The sequence below is a fragment of the Alligator mississippiensis genome, chromosome 13, assembly GCF_030867095.1.
Source record: "Alligator mississippiensis isolate rAllMis1 chromosome 13, rAllMis1, whole genome shotgun sequence".
In the NCBI taxonomy this organism is placed as follows: domain Eukaryota; kingdom Metazoa; phylum Chordata; order Crocodylia; family Alligatoridae; genus Alligator; species Alligator mississippiensis.
This window is the reverse complement of record NC_081836.1, coordinates 41,389,527-41,406,803: the sequence shown is the minus strand read 5'-3', so window position 1 is coordinate 41,406,803 and position 17,277 is coordinate 41,389,527. Positions and strand designations below refer to the sequence as shown.

At 43.1% G+C, this 17,277-nt stretch overlaps 1 protein-coding gene across 2 annotated transcripts in view; it reads left to right on the top strand.

Annotated features, from left to right (window-relative positions):
* The window catches only part of SHISA9 (shisa family member 9), a 323,373-nt gene that overhangs the window by 288,210 nt on the left and 17,886 nt on the right, over positions 1-17,277 (top strand). Inside the window, exon 4 of one of the 2 annotated variants that reach the window (XM_059716285.1) lies at positions 9,410-9,457. The exons of the other annotated variant lie outside the window; for it this stretch is intronic. Within the exon in view, the coding sequence (XP_059572268.1) occupies positions 9,410-9,457 (48 nt within the window). The remainder of the gene's footprint in view (positions 1-9,409; positions 9,458-17,277) is intronic. 2 annotated transcript variants of the gene reach the window in all.

Below are 17,277 nucleotides of genomic sequence, written 5' to 3'. Positions count from 1 at the left end.
CATAAACCTATCTTTAAACTGCCTGTTTATAAAGTGCCAACCCTTGTAGCTAAACATAATTTAAGTGCAATAAAATAGGAGGTAAAGATTTAAAAATGAGCTCTACTCTCACATGCACAAGAACCAGTCTTGATTTTTTAAAGTATCAGCTTAGCTTCAGTTATTAGGGACAGGTTATTACAAAAAATGTATTGCACAAGGTTCTGGGAATGGTTATATTATTCCTGGAAGATATTCCACAGATTAAGTCCCAATGTAACCAATACTAGGAAAGAGAGTCTTTATTCCCGTTTACTGGCTGATCCTTGTAGGAGGTTAATGAGTCTGCTGCAATCTCAGGTAGAAGAAACAGGCCCTGATTTTTGAGGTACTTAAGGAACATACCTCCATAGGCATTAATGCCTTCACTTAAAATTTTAGTAACAATGAGGCTTCACACTGTTTTGACAATCAAGGTGACTATGTCATCAGTAAGAGAGATAATGATGAGTATTTTTAAAGTAGAACTAGAGAGTTTCACTATCCAACTACTCTGAATCCTAAAAAAAGAATTTTTGGCCTCAACCCACAAGAATTGAAAACATTACTCTATCACTGATACATTGTATTCTGACAGATACAAAATAGACTGAATAATATTTGGTAAAAATATCAAATCTCTCATCAACATCGGTAGGCCTTCCACATATCTGTGTGCAAGAAATTACAGTCCCTTGTATCTAAATATGATGAAGAATGACATAATTTTTTTTTAAATTGTCATAAGAGCACTTTAATTTGTATTGCCTGCAACAGCGTAAGAGTCAAAAGTAGAAAGGAGTCATTTGCCCGTTCTAGATGGTTAGGTGTTATGGGGGAAAGGGCTCTTTTCATCTATATTTGATTGAAAATGTATTTCTTAAAATATTTAAATTATGAGATTTTAAAACCTTTAGATTAAGAAATCCAGGGCAAAGTACAAGAGCTTCCGAACAGTGAAGCTGTAACTACTGACAAATCAAATTTGAACAATTGTGAGGTTGGTATTGCATCTCCTTTCAACAGCTATGATTTTAACCTTAATCTAAGCAAAACTTCCAAACGTGTAGATACTCACTCCCACTTGGATTATACAATGTTACATTGCTTTTGGCAATCACTTGGAAAAAGCTATCCTTTCATGCAGAGCTATGTGATCTGCTAGCCTGAGATCATGTTAAACAGTTTTCAAATCCAGGTGCAACTCAGGGTATCAGTTGTTACCCAAAGCTGTCTTTTAAGCAAAGATGCCACTGGCGTATACAGAGACTCTGATGCTGTCACACATTTACACCAAAGTCTGCCTTTCATCTGGGTGTAAACAGCCATACTTAAATTATAAAGTTACTTAGATTCTAATCACTCCAGTTCTATCACTTTTATTTTTCCCTTAGTGTTCGCTGACAAGTGGTTTGAGCATTGATCTAATTACCTCTAGCAAAAAGAGGTAATTAGAATCACAATAATGAGTGTGGTTCTCCTCTCTGTGCTACATAGAAACGACCCACAGTTGTTTAAGCGTGGCTCATGCCACATGATCTCTTCCATAGAAATTAATTTGTAGTGTTAATATTTCCTCCAAGAAGGACAATCACTCTAATACCAGTATAATAAAGCAAGATTAGTAGTAACCAGGATTATGATATGTAAGTATCACCAATCATCAAACAGTCTTAAGAGTTAAGATGTTTAGAGACAACTGAACACAAGATGTGGTACCAGCTGCAATGTTAAAGTAAGTTCATGAGGTAAGGCAGCTGCTTTCTCTTATACTAAAGATTTTGTAAGTTTATTTTTAGGGGTCAACCATTCTGTTCTGTTCATATTAAATCTCATGGCTCCTAGTAATTCAGGTCACAAGATGTTGCAGCTGTGTTAAGGTTTGGAGACAAGGTTGGTCTTAGGAACATAAGACCTGCTAAAGGGGAACAGTATTACTGTTATTAATTAATTATGTGTTAAAAGTCCATGGAGCACCTGACTCAGCAGAGAGAGAGAGCAACCAGGGTTGAAAAGGCCAACATTGAAATTATATATTTTATTTATATAGTAAAAGATTTTACATGAACAAATTCAAAGAACATATACAAATGCATGTTTCCTGCCTAAACTCCTGCAGGTTCAGCGGACGGAAAGCATTTTTCTTCATTTCCTGTTCCTAGTTGCTGTGCAGGTTTTGTATTTGTAGCACCCTGCAGAAATTAGAGGCTAAATTCACCCTTCTCCCACACTTTGTGTTGTCATTTACAGCTGTGTAAAATGCTACTATTACAGGGTGAGAATATTTTATACTTATTTCACATTTGTAAATGATTATTTAAAGTTTAGGATAATGGTGAATTGATCCTGTAACAGGGGGCCTTCCCGAGGCCAGTTAGAAGGTGGCCAGCTCACCTGTTTCTGGGCTAACCACCTGCCTCTCTCTCTCTCATTGTAACATGGAGCCTTCCCAGGGCCGATTAGAAGTTAGCCTGTCTACCTGTTTCCGGGCTAACTGCCCACCTCTCTCACTTGCCATGCCTTGATGGAAAATGATTAAGATATTACCAAGGCAGGAGGCTGGCCATTTTCTGCCCTGATGCCAGAGGGCGTTGTCTGCAGCTCTGAAACCTCCCCTACGCCGCAGCCCATGCCTCACAGACAGCACCTCAGTTCTTAACATCTCTGGCCCCACACTTGGCTCCTTAACACTCTAGTCTGGACCCCAACTAGACCCCTTCCCATCAGGTGGCCTACTCCACCCTCATTATGGGCTGCCTAGCTCCCTGCGCTCTTCCCGCTTTCAGGTATGGTTCCTCTGGGACCTTTGGCCACACAGGCCCTGGCCTCACCTCCATGGCCAGTCGGAAACCCAGGCCCTTGGCTCTGGGCATCCCTCACAGTGGGCCCCTGCCCCTTTTTGAACCTTCTGGTCCTGGCCCCAGCATTGACCAGTCGAGGGTGCCTCAAGTCAGGCTTCTGAGCAACCAGCCCACACTCCTTTACATGGGTCCTCCTTCTCAGGCCCTACTACAGGGTTACCCACCCAACTGTGGGAGCTGGGGTTATTAAGGTGCCCCAACCTGCCTTTCACCAGGGTGGTAAGTGGTCTGGCCTTTCCTGGGGGCTCCTGTGCTACCAGAAGCCCCACCAGGCCACCCATCCCTGCAGTTTTAGGTCACTCCCAGGACCAGGAGCCTCTTCCATCCCCATAGACCCAGCCCATAAACCTCTAAGCTGTTCCTGAGCCTCAGCTCCATCAGCTGATGTGTCTTTCATGGCTGTTAGCAGCAAACTACTGCTTCACCCTATATATATCCTGGGTCTCAAAATGGCCACTGTACTCAAGCACCTGGCTGCTGCCTGCTCCAGCCCTTAAAGTGGCTGGCACCAACAGTGCCCTGCCACAGATCCCTACAGTTATTTCCCCCTTTTCCACCAGCTTTACTTACTCTTCCTTTCCAAAGACATACCTCCTGCCTTTACTAGAAGTTTGCAAGGTGCTGGAGGATACAGCTTGCACATCCCTGTAATAGTGTACAAGCACACACATGAACTACTAATATACATGATAAAATAGAAGAGCAGATCGCTGCAGTCAGTGTTCTGTTCTCATTGAATCACATGCTAGACTCCTGTCACTGTCCAGGATGGGCGACAATTTCTGATTGTAACATCCCTTTTGCCTGCTCATATGGACTGGAAAGCAACAATTCTTGTCTTACTCCAGGTTATCTAACTTGGTTTTATCCAATCAGAATGCTAGAATCATTCCCAAAGGTTACTACATAAATAATTTGCTAATGCAAGGTTCTATTAAATTTTCCTCAAGGCAATTTGTTTGAAAAGTGTTGTGTGTCATCCAACTCTCAATGTTTGGGCACTTTAAATATTTAGTCACTGTGAAGATATGATCTTGATTTCCTTTGGTCCTTTCCCAGTATTTCATTATTTATTGGGAATAGTGAAGAAAGTAGTTTTTCTGCATAATTTTTGCATATTTCCCATTCACCAACTTGGTTTTTGTTCCACGTTTAAATAGCCATTGCTCATTTATGCACTCCTGACATGCACAGCTCTTGAAGAGGCTGCAGATAGCGTACTTGAACATATTAACGAAATCTGAGTGCCAGAACGTATTAAATACAGAGACACTTTGTCACAAGATTTTTATACACATCACCTGGACATTCAGAAGGCATTAATCCAGCTTGCATTCTAACGCCATGGCCTCCTAAGATGTAAGAGTGTACACGGTACAACTCGTTTGAAAGGTAGCTTTCTCTGCCTCTCATATTTGCCTTCCCTATCTCAAAATATTCATTATTTTCATTCAGTGTCATCAAGCTATATCTAATACTTCCCTGATCTTACCAAGTACTACAGAGATATGTAGGTGAAACCTGGGACTATAGAATATTTCTCCAGACAACCATGCTTTTACTTTTTTTTCCATCCTATTCACACACACCCCATCTCTCCTTTGAGGCACTGACTTGACATGAGTGTAACAAACAGAATAAACAGTTGCTATGCTAATTTTAAGTCTAGCCAAGAAATGTGCAATGATGGAAGAACAACAAAGCCTCAAGTGACACTGGGAGTTGTAATCTCCTGTGAGGTGAAGTCAGATCAAATTGACTGAATTAAATTAAGCTAGAAGGAGAATGTATCTGGAAGCAGACATAGCACAGTCCACAGCTTGAGGAATCCCTTTGGGTTTCACAGTTCTTTCTTCCCAAAGGAGAAAGGTAAATAGTGTTCCAGTCTTGCTCACAGCTGCACACCGCACAGCCCCAAAGTGAGGAATCTGTAAATAGGATGCCCTCGAAGAATACACAATATCTTTTGTTTTGCCACTTTTGGCACTGTTCTGCAAGCCTGAAATCTCCCTGACAAAGATAAAGCATATGGCAAAGTTGTCTCTTTAGTTTTGGTTACCCTGTAAATCTAAGAAGATGTGGGAGGTTCAAAGGGAGAAGATGTTTTAGAGGTTCATCTGAACAGATCCTCCTTGAACCATCCCCAGTAGGATTTCATAGATTTCATAGACATTAGGGCTGGAAGGGACCTCGGAAGATCATCGAGTTTAGCCCCCTGCCCAAAGGGCAGGAAGTCAGCTGGGGTCATAGGAGGGCTTGGTAAGATGGGATGATGTCCCCTTATAGATGCAGGGTCTGCAGAGAAGCCATCTTCATTCTGTCTTGAGACAAGGGATGTCATATAAGAATTTTTGCAGCTCTACAAAACAGGTGAGCAAAGTCTGGCCTGCCTGTGTCCAGGACCAGGCACGGAGTTGGGTTCTTGCAGAGTTGACAGCACAGGGTAGAGCTGGGATAGAGCCACAGTCCAAATTCCCCTGTGATAAGCATGGGTTCCACCGGCAGGGACGTGCAGGCGGCAGATCATGGCTCTGTCCTGACTCTGCCCCCTGCTGTCAGGTCCATGAGATCCTGGCCCTAGCCCCAAACGCAGCTATCCTCCCAGCCACACACCCTGCCAGCACCACTCGGGCCAGTCTCCATGGAAACCCTAGGAACACAGAGCTGTCAAGGCCCATGCCACTCCTGGGGTCTCCATGGAGTGGCCAGGGGCTGCTGGGAAATGGAGTCTGTAGGATGACCATTCATCCCTAATTGGGTGGGATGGTCCCAAAACGGGAACATCAAGTTTCAGTCCTGGGCTGCATGACTCTGGGATAGCATTTGTCCCAGTTTCACAGTGTTGTTAAGGGATCTGGCTTTTCTGTTCACTGCAGAAACATGTGAGAAACAGTGGGTTCCCCTTGCAGCCTGGCAGAGTTCCAGCCTGCAAGGGGCTGCAGGGAGTGCCACGTGCATGTGTGTACACACACATGTACGTGGCCAGAAATACAGCCCCAGGCAGTGATGGAAAGCAGCTTCCCTACTGCCTGCAGGTAAGTCCATGGGGGATACAGATTGAGGCCCCCCTGGTGAGGGAGGGAATGGGGTAGTGTGGGGCCCAGAACAGGAATGTGTGGCCGCAGGGCCTAGCTGGGGAGTGGGATGGACCCATGGGTGGCTCATCTGGGGGGAGGGCAGTTCCCTGCTACTGTGTGTATGCCCTGCCCAGGGTTGGGGGGATAGGGGGTCATGTACCTCCCAGATTTGTGTGCGGGGTGGGGGAGGATGTGGGCTTAAGGCTTCCTGCCCTGCTGTCCTGCACACAAGGTATGCCATGCCTGCCCAGTGGCAACAGCATGGAGTTGTGCCCCCTTCTACTGTCAGGTAGGCAGGGGCAACCTCACCATGTTGGTGTGCCTGGCTTGAGGCTCCTAGGGGCAGGACAGCAGGTTGCGGGAGAGGAGCCCTGATCCCACAGTGGGCAGCCTGCATCCACCTCTGCCCCTCCACAGGTTCTGCTCAGCTCTGCTCCAGCCGTGCTATGGGAGGGGTGGGTGGGAATGTGGGCATGTGTCCTGCATTCCAATTTGTCACCCTAGAAGTCTGGACGGATCTGCCATTTTGCCTAAACCTGCTCTATAACCTCCTCTGAAGAAGCTGATACTATTAGGAAAGGATCCATTCTAGTAATTTGCAGGACCTCAATGAAAGCTACAGATGCCATCCATCTGAAGACACTGAAAAATAATGAAAAAATTATATTACTTCCTTGACAAACTCCTTACCGTCCCAGTGCTGCAGGGAGTTGGATCCCCCCTTGTGATACTTCCTTGAGCTGATGTTGCATGGATTCTAGGTCATCCGTAGAAGCAAGGACTGAGTAATACGGGAAGAAAGAGGTGAAAAGGCAGTACCAGGGAAGCATATAGCAGGGAAGAAGATCTGTATGTGACTCCATCAACAATCATATGGCTTCACATTTAGAAACAGTACAAGTACAAAAGTCTTATTTGTGGTGTGCTACCTACCACTACCCACCCTACTGCTAACTGATAAGTATACCCAAGCTTATTTGGAAAGCCTCCAAAAAGTCTAGATTTTTTCATTTCTGACAGCAAAGAAATCTTCAGCTACAACAACGACAAGTGGTTGCCCAAAAATGGATGATGAGACTCAGACATAGGAATAGCTTACTGGATTTAACACCCAAGAAAGCGACAGGGACTAATGCATCATTTGTCATATCCAGAGGGTGATTCAGTTAATGATTTCATATATCTAGAGGTATGTTCACTGTCACACATAATGCTAAACTAGGCAATTTGCCTGATTCAAAACTGGGGTCATGTATCTATCTCAACCAAGTGTGACATAAAAGCCTGATAACTTTTTTTTAAAAACCAGGGTGACTGGATTTAGAGCCTTTGGGTGTTCATTTTCAAAGGAAGTATGACAAAGGCTAATCCTTGCTCCCCCACTGGATATAGGAGACATGATTCTAAGCATTTAGGCATTAATACAATAAAAACATTGAATTACAAAATACTTGAGACCACAGGTTCAAATTTTAGCAACTGTCCATACAGCCCACCCTTTTCTCAGGCATATAAATGATATCCTACATGGGTTATTTCATGGAGACCTCAAAATCTGAATTCCTGCCTGCTTTGTGCAAACTTTCAGGACTCAACCCAGATCCTAATGAATTCATAAAGAAATCTGCCCCAGTATCTTTATCCAAATTTTTCTATCTCCTAGCATGCAACAGAGTCATTTTCCTCCTTAGAGTTGGAGGCATTTTAATTATGCTGCAAGAACAAGGTTTTTTTAATGCCTCAGTATCCCAGGTACCAACATATATATTATCAGCTGTTTGGCTAATGTCTTGTTAAATCCCTTAATAGAATTACATTTTATTGCAGAGTGACTGGTGGTTTTTTTTCATTCTGAGCCTGGGGAATTTTTCAATAAATAATCAGACATCAAAAAAGGTGTTGGTCATGTCACAGAAATATCCATTCTTTGGCAGTTGAACAGAGCTATGAAAAGGCAGCTCCTGAGAGATAAAGTTGGTCTTAGTAGAAAAGGCATCTCAGGCTACAGGAGAAACCGTGAGCAGTACTAGGTATAGGAGAGGAAGCCTTAACACCACAATGAGAAACACTTAAACAGTTTCATCTGTGTTATCTCACCTTTACTTGTTAAATAATATTTCCAGTTTTTGAGTATTCTGCAGGAAGTAACCATAGCTACTGTTAGTACAAAGGCTGATTTTTAAACAGTCACTGAAGTAGTCAAGCATAGAAAAGATACAGAAACATATTTATGCCTCAGTTTGACAAAGACAAAATACAGACATGGAAATCCAGGTGTTTTTTAGTTTGAAATGGGCCCAGTATCTATTTTCATTGGAGATGTTGAACCTCATGACATTTTAAGGAACTCTCAACCTTTTTCTCAGTGTTACAAAACTAACTTAAGTTTGTAGATCACTTTATTTTCTATTATTAAAAGCCATGTTTCTTTCACTTCCCTTATTTTACAACAGGTCTTTCATTTTTTAAAAAAATGAAGTTTCCCAGTTAAAAGGAAGCATATATAATGCTTTATGGTTCAAGATATCCCTCTTGTACCGAAACCCTTTCTGTCTCTTTGAAAACTAACATTTTCAAATTCATATGATATGAGAACATTAAAAATGAGATAAAATGAGTTTCCTCCATACCTAATTTTCAGGGCAGGCAACATGCCGACCTATAATTGCAATGTCATAGGTCCAGTTGGGCTAGTGAAGAATATTATCCTGGTAAGTATACCTCCCACATCCAGTTCCTCATGCTAGAAGAAAATGGACTTGGGCAAATCTATTTCCATCTGCTGAGAAGATCAGCAGTGGACTTGGGTAAGCAGACAGTAAACATAAATGGAAGCGAATCAATCAAGTCTATTTTCATGGAATTTTAATTATTTACACATAATTTTGCATTAAATTATATACTAAGAAATGAACAGTGTGAAGCCTTAGTGGTTCTTGTATCTACTAAAAAATAACAATGGACCACTACCAAACCCAGTTCTGCTTTAAAAATAGGCAAGGATGGATGCATGGTGTACAAGAGTTTTATGATTTTTGCCAGCCACGCTAATGTGCAGTAGAATTAGCCCAATGGGCATTAAGCGCCTCATGCAGACGTGCCCAGAAAGAGGTATTCCGTGACCCCATTGGCATCTAAAATCAAGTATAAATTCAGAAAATGAGAAACAAGAAATCCTAGTTTAAGAAGGAAAATTGGATGGCCTAAGAGCCTGATTCCAAATCCCACACTCAAACCTAGTATATCAGTGCCACCAAGTAGTCACATTGACTTCAGAGAAGCTATTTGAAAATCAAGGTACTGTTCAATATGACTAAGTGTATGGGAAGTTGCTCCTAATAAGAATGTAATACTGTCTGCCTTTGAAGTATTTTGATTTAGTGTGCTGTGTTTGCAATGTTTGTGACATGAAACAGAACAAGCATACCAGCGTGTCTTGATTATTTTTTTTAGGAAGTTATGATGGTGACTTTGCTGCGATGACACTTAAGTCACCAAAAGGTACTGTATTCTTTTGCTCTTTTGTTCTAACTAAAACCAAATCCAGTTAAGCTTTAATAACCTTCAGTTTTTTTGCATTGATGCAGACTGACATCAACCATATGATTTTTTCCAACAACACTAATATGAAACAATTAGGCAAATGATGTGAATGAATCCTATATTGTAAATATAAATAGCAGCTGTTATCAGTCTGCCATTTTGGTTCTGCAAAGGATGTTCCAAAAAGAACAAACATGTATATGAAAGAAATTTCATAGAGATTACTGGTTTACTTCTACTCATTTATACTTCAACAATGAAAAGGCTTGGGGTGAAAGAGTGCAGTAACATGGTTCACACTGCACACAAGGAATTTTTTCCCCATTTTTGAGGGGTAGGGACAGTGAAGAAGTAACAGAGCTGAAAAATTGAATTTGCTGAAATATTGGCTGTGTTACTACAGCAACTAAAATCTCCACTACAATATCAGCAGCATAAACCAGAGCCTCTCATCAGCATGGTTACACTGAATAAGACTTGTGCTTTTTATAAAGGAAATGTTTACATGACTTTTTAGGATATACAAGCTCCTATCATGAAAAGTGTGTTAAGTGTGTTTGCTCCCACAAGCCACAGAAGAGCCACCATACTGGGAAAGGCAAACTAGTCTGGGATGATCTCACTTATTTCAGCTGCAGACAGTCCTACGTTGTTGGCTGTCTCATTCTATGAATAATGTAGGGCAGGAGAATGATCAAAGTAGTTTTGATTACAGTCCTTGCTAGTTAGTGAGGAGAAGTGGAATTGAGACCTTATGAAGGGAAACACTTGCTTAGGTGAAAAAATTCTTGCTTTTGATTAAAAGAACTTTCAACCATGGGACCTAACTGTTTAATCAGGCTGCTCCTTTACAGTTTCTACCCTTTCTGTCAGTCACAAATTCTCTTGGTGTTAAAACTAGTGAATGATTCAGTTCACAGGTTTGGGCGAGTTTTGCTTTGCCACTGGGGTTGGAAGACGACTCCAAATTTTGCCCAGTTAGAAGTGACAATCACATAAAGTTGGTTTTCTTCCAGCACTGCAAAGCAACCAAGGTTCGGTATAAAATTTCCCCGAATTTTGTTTGAAATGCATCCCTTCTTTGCCAAAAGTTTTAGGAACTCAGAACTGGCCAAACTACAATTAAATAATAAAAAATGCAGCTGATGTATGGAGGGGGGAAAAGAAAAGAAAGAAAATGAATGCATGTGGTATAGTTTTCCTTGCTATTCCTTAACATTAAAAAAAAAAAAAAATCAACAGCTGTCTAATGGAATTAATTTATGCTACAGTTAAGGTTTCAAAAAAGGATATGGCTTCAGCTCAGAGCACTGGTATAGCTGTTAATAAACAGATTAAAGGAAAATTATTCTTGCAAAGGCAAAAATAGCATATAAACCAATACCATTTAGACTAAAAGTCTGAAAGTAAAATTATTTTCTCAGAAGCAGTGATGTACATCTGGAATGACTGAATTACATAACATATGCTCCTAGAACTGAATTGTGGTGTGCAGCTTCTCCAGCTTCTCATAGCGAGAAGCATTTTTAACTAACTAGGGCAGGGATGGGCAATTATTTTGGCTGGAGGGCCACTTAACAAGTTTTGGGGAGCTGTCAAGGACCATAAGGGTAGCCCCACCCTTTCACAGGTACCCTGTCCCCTGGTCGCCATCTTGGGACAGGAAGTCCCAACTTCTGACCTTTGCCACCAGAAGTCCCCTCCCATTGCCCTCAGAAGTACTCCGTTTGGGAAACAGGTTTGCCATCTTGGAACTGGAAAAAAAAACAAATTTATATACTAAAAATCAAAGCTCCATAATAACATATTTTAATTTTATTTAAAAAAAAAATTGTCCTGATGTGTGTGTGGTTGTGTTGTGTATAAAGAGGTGATTGCATAATAGCTCAAAATGAAGTCTTACTCTTGTATAACTGGAGGTGTGTGGGGGTATGGGTGGGTGGGTATGGGGTTTGTGGGAGACTGTGGGTGTGTATGTGCTTGTATGTGGGAGAGGGTGTAGGGGTATGTGCGATGTGGGTGGGTATAGGGTATTTGTGGGGGGTTGTGAGGTTGTGTGTGTGGGTGGGTGGGTAGGTATGGGTTTGTGGGGGGCTGTGGGGTGTATGGAGGGAGTGGGTAACTGGGGGTGTGTGTGAAGGATGGGGGTGGGGTGTGTGTGCATAGCAGTGAATGTGGCTCCCCCTAAATGTGCGCAGGTGTGTATGGGGGGTGTGGGTTGTGCATGGGGGGGTGTAGGTGCATATGCGGTGGGGTATGTAGCAGTGAGCTGGGCTTCCCCCAGAGGTGCCTGGGTGTGTGCAGGGGTTACGTATGGGGAGGGGTGTGGAGTTTGTGGGGGAGGGTGTGGGTGGGTGCAGTGTATGTGGCATGTGCGATTGTGTGGGAGAAGGTGTGGTTGTGGGTTTTGTGGGGGAGGGTTTGTGGGTATTGTGGGGTTACATGGGAGCCCCCATGTATTCCCCTGAGCTGGTCAGCACCCACCCTGCCCTGCAACAGTCCAGAGCCTGCATAACCTGTGGTGCCTCCCTGCTACCAACAGCATGCAGCCCCAGCGCTGCCCCACACCCATTCTGGACTCATCCCACATGTGCAGCCTTGATGGCAGCCTGTCCACACCAACTGCCTGTGGTGTTCCTGCCACCCCCTGGGCTCACACTGGGGCTGAGGTGGCTCCATGGCTGGACTTCTTTTCTATGCAACCCAGGTAGTGGCACCTCCTTCTGGCTGCCACCACTGCTGGCCCTAGCCCCATGGTATTGGTGGGGACCTGCTTGCACACGCCTGCCCCGGTCTGCCCTGCACCTGCTCTGGACTCACCCATGTTGAACAGTAGCAGTTGCCAGGCAGGAACTGTTACTAAGCACAGAGGAAAAGTGGCCCCTCCCCCTCGCTGCTGCTGTGCCCTTCCTGCTGCAGGCACCTGGAACCCATCCTGGGGTGCCCTGCATCCCTAACCACCATCACCACTGCCTCTGGGCTGCCCAGCAGGGCAACAGTAGTAGTGCAGAGCAGACACGGGGCAGTCTGGCACAGGCTCCAGCCGGCTGCAGCTTGAAGAGCTCAGCAGCAGTGAGGGGGAGGGGCTGCTTTTCCCCTGTGCTGAGCAACAGTTTCTGCCTGGCCACCACTGTTGCTGCTGCTGCTCAACCTGGCGAGACAAGTCCAGAGCAGGTGCAGGGCGGGCTCGGTCAGGGCTGTGCATGGGGATCCCCACTGGTACCACGGTGCTGGGGCCAGTGGCAGCAGGAGCCGGAAGGAGCCAGCACCACCTGGGCTGCCTAGAAAGGCAGTCCAGCTGAAGAGCCATTCCAGGATGCACCACACAGTGGGGCAATGCCTGGGCTAGGCGGGATCAAGGGAACCGCTGCCAGATCCAGCCTGCGGGCCATATTTTGCCCACCTGTGAACTAGGGCATGAAAATTCATTTTCTTACAAGCATATACAATAGACATCCTGAAACACACTCACACACTGAAACGATATGTGAATAAGTGAACATTTAAGTTGAAATTTTAGCACTTATGGGTATTTTAGTACTGTTGTTAGGAAAACTGTATGTTAATGAACAGTGAGTACACTATATGTGACAGAATAAAGGAAAGAATAAAATTTGTCATCATGAGCAAAGAACGTTTACAATCCAGAGAGTTATTAATTAATTATTCATTCACATTTTGGTGGAAACCAAAAATATTTAGTCACTGAAATTTCTAAAACAATGTGCAGTTCTTCCCATCTAAACCACAGGAGTTCATAATAAAAGTTTTCACCTGAAAAATTTGTTTCTGTTTAAAGGATGTTTAACGACATTTGTTACAGTCATTTTTTTTCTTTATGCACTGCTGAAGGATTAAAAAATTGCCAAATAAAAATGTAATCCAATCTAGACTATTGATGGAGGAAAAGAACAAGCAAGCACTTTTTGATAGACACTTGGAGATCCCTTATATGTTAACCTTTTTGGTGTTGGAGAGTGTTCTTACAAACCAAACCTCATTCCCTATAATACGCTTATTGTACAATACGTTTGGTACTGATTGGGTGTGTCCAATTGCAATGCCTCATACCACACCATCTGGTGTTCTCTTTGCTGCAAGGGCATGCTGCCCTAGCATGTGCCGGGGTGGTTCTTATTTCTGTGGGTTTTCTGGCCCCTGGATATCAAGGGGTAAAAAGAAAATGTGGAGAAAAAAAACCACTGCAGCGCATGCTTGGACAGTGTGTGTGAAAAGCAGAGCCTGGCCACCCGGACCTGTGCTGTGGCTGCCAGCCAGGCTCTGCACAGCAGAATTGCCATGGCTGCAGCCCTGGGAGGCCCCCAGGACCCCAGGTAAGGCATCTGGGGCTAACCCAGTGCTGGCCCCAGCCTCCCCTACCCCACCTGGGGCAACTTGCTGCATGCCAAAGCGCATGTGGCACAGGTGTTCCCCAGGACAAGTAGCTGTGGTGCAAGGTGCACTGCTGTTATTTTTCCCCAGGGAACCGAATGTCCACGCACATCTGGACACATCCACTGAAGTCATCAAGAATTGATTAAGTACACAGCAGCAGGACAGGGTAACTAGTTTGTATTTCCAAAGCAATTTTGTTGCTATATGCACACATGTGCAGGGAGAGTTTCTGGAAAACTCTCTGAGGAAATAGTTAAAATTGTATTAAATAAACATGTTCTAATAAATTTAGCAAATTTTAGTGACATCTATCATGTCTTAGTAGATAATGTACTTTTCCACTGCAAACACTTAGAAACTATAAGTGCTAAGTTATTGCGAAAGGAGGGTTAAAACTCATAAAGAGGGAAAGATCATGATGAAACAAATGTATGATTACAGTGCACCTACTGGCAGGGGTTTTAAAAAGAGTCTCAGGGATTTGTATGTTTAACTGCCTTATGCTCCTTTGAATTTGTTGTGTGCTTAGAACCACAAACTGGAAATCTTTTTTATTCTTTTCTCATATTTATCACTTATCATGTGACTGCAAGTGACAAACCCTGTCTGCTTAAGTTCAGAATTTCACAATTAAAATGGCACAGAGCTGTGCTCAGCTTGCTGCATTGCTGTTCACCAGTATGCAGTTCATTTCAGAACCTCTCACAAAAGCCACTTTTTATTAGTTCAACAAAATGCAGCATCACTTGTTACCAGGCAACCAGTGTCTATTGATTTTGACACATCTGTATTAAATGCATTAGCTTTCTAACACTGGTTAGGCCTAACATACATTTATAATTCATTGGTCTCAAAACAGCATATGCCATATGTGCAAGTACATTTTGACTGATAGTAAGGATACCGTTATTCCAATACTTTGTAAAATAAAAGTGTAAATCTGTCATTTAAAATTATATAAATAAATGCAGCCAGGTATATGACGGATCCGGACAGGTTACAGAGGTAAGCGGATGAGAACAGGATGGGTTTCAATACTGACAAGTGCAAGGTACTGCACCTGGGGAGGAAGAACCAGCAGCATACCTACAGGCTGGGGAACTCCCTTCTTGTCAGCACAGAGGCAGAAAAGGATCTTGGAGTCACTATTGATTCCAAGATGAACATGGGCTGCCAATGTGGGGATGTGGTCAGGAAGGCCAAGCGCACTTTGTTGTGCATCCATAGATGCATCACGAGCAGGTCCAAGGAGGTGATCCTCCCCCTCTATGCAACATTGCTCAGGCCGCAGTTGGAGTACTGTGTCTAGTTCTTTGTGCCACACTTCAGGAGGGATGTGGACAACATGGAGAGAGTCCAGAGGAGGGCCACTCGCATGATTAGGGGGCAGCAGGGCAGGCCCTACGAGGAGAGGCTGAAGGACCTGAACCTGTTCAGCCTCCACAAGAGAAGGCTGAGAGGGGATCTGGTGGCCATCTATAAACTGGCCAAGGGGAACCAGCAGGCAATGGGAGAGTCCCTGTTCCCCCAAGCACTACCGGGAGTAACAAGGAATAACAGCCATAAATTGATTGAGAGTAGGTTCAGGCTAAATATCACGAGGCACTACTTCACTGTCAGGGCGGCTAGGAGCTGGAACCAACTTCCAAGGGAAGTGGTGCTCGCTCCTACCCTGGGGGTCTTCAAAAGGAGGCTAGATAAATAGATACCTAGTTGGGGTCATTTAACCCCAGCATTCTTTCCTGCCCATGGCAGGGGGTCGGACTTGATGATCTGCTTAGGTCCCTTCCAACCCTACCAACTATGAAACTATGAGATATTTTGAAATGTCTTAAGATTGAATAATTCTCTTGCTTACAAAGTAATTAAGTGATTGCAAAAGAATCATTAAAAAAACAAAATGACAACAGAAATAGTCAGCCTGCTCCGGCTCTTTGGCACATGATCAGAAGGGGAACACTTCTGTTACTGGAGGTATGGATAGTGTCAAGTGCCTCTGAAATGTTACCAAGTAAGCAAGGTGCCATGAAAGATTTCATGTTTGACATTTGGAACCTGAAGAGTTAATCAAATTTTGTCTGAGAATTCCCAGTCAAGCAGCAGACTTCACTGTCTACAGGGGATAAAGAGAACATGACTGAGAGGGGAGGGGCTGGTTACCAAGTTTGATTACATATTGTAAAACATTCCTAATGTATTTCCAGACCAGAAATATTCTCTGGACTCTTAAACATTTCAAAAGCTGTCATAAAGTAATCAATAGGACAGAAGTAGTACTTCATCTTACATATTTATGTTTCATAATTCTCTTTGCATGAAAGTAGGATTTTAGTATCTTCTTCAATACATGAAAGTATTTTATTAGAAAACAGAATGTAGTCATGTGTCGTGGAGGTGGACAAGCTCCTTTCAAACAAAGTCTGTAGAAGAGAAAGACGATACAATATATCTTTTCATGCTTGGTCTCGCTCCAAATCAGAAGAAGAAATGAGTAAATGGATAAAGTAGAAAAGTGTGCTAGAAGAGGAATAACACGGAGCCACAAAAGTAGGCTTCCCAATGAGAATCAATTACGTCCAATTCTGAGCATTATGTATTTAATTTGCTTACCAAATTCCCTATCACTAGTAATGTGTGCAAGAAAATAAACGTCCTAATAAGTTCTCTCTCTTTGCAGGCCTTTTGAAATAAAACAGTGGTAGAGAAACTGGAGAGAAGTCACTGGTAAATAGTTTGGACAGAAATCAATGATTTGCCATCGATAGGCTTAATTTTCTCTTCTAGTCAAGGGCTATGTGGTATAAGAACAGAGATGAAAGGTGGTAACACCAGCTTTAGATCACCTTTGTACTTTCCCTGTTGTTGGCTCAGCTCAATAGTTGCAATGATGCCTGCAAGAAACCATGCCAGAAATCAGAATGGCTAGTGTGAAAGGGTGTCATAGGCACATCCCTTCCAACTGGCAGCACAGGATTGTAAAAATGTATCATACCATCTCTATGGACAATGCATGAAAGGAGCTTATCTGACATGAGACTACATTCTGTTTTCTAGGTGCCAGGCAATTACAAAGGTGGGCCAACACAGAGCTGTTATACTGGCTTTGCACTGCCTAGGAAGCCCCTTAATTCCTTTATTATTAGATCTATCTGATAGAAAAGATAGCTGAGACCTATTTCAGTATACTCTTTTAAAATTATCATAAAGGGTCAAGTTCATCTCTGAGAACTCCACTAAACTCAGGGGAGCTGAACTAAACTTTAGTTTGGTTCTCTTTGATCGCTCCCTCCACCTCAGGAAAACTTAAGTTATTCCTTTGCAGAACTAATTCTGAATTGTTTTTCAGATGAACTCTCATAAAAAGCTTTAAATGAAATTGGCTC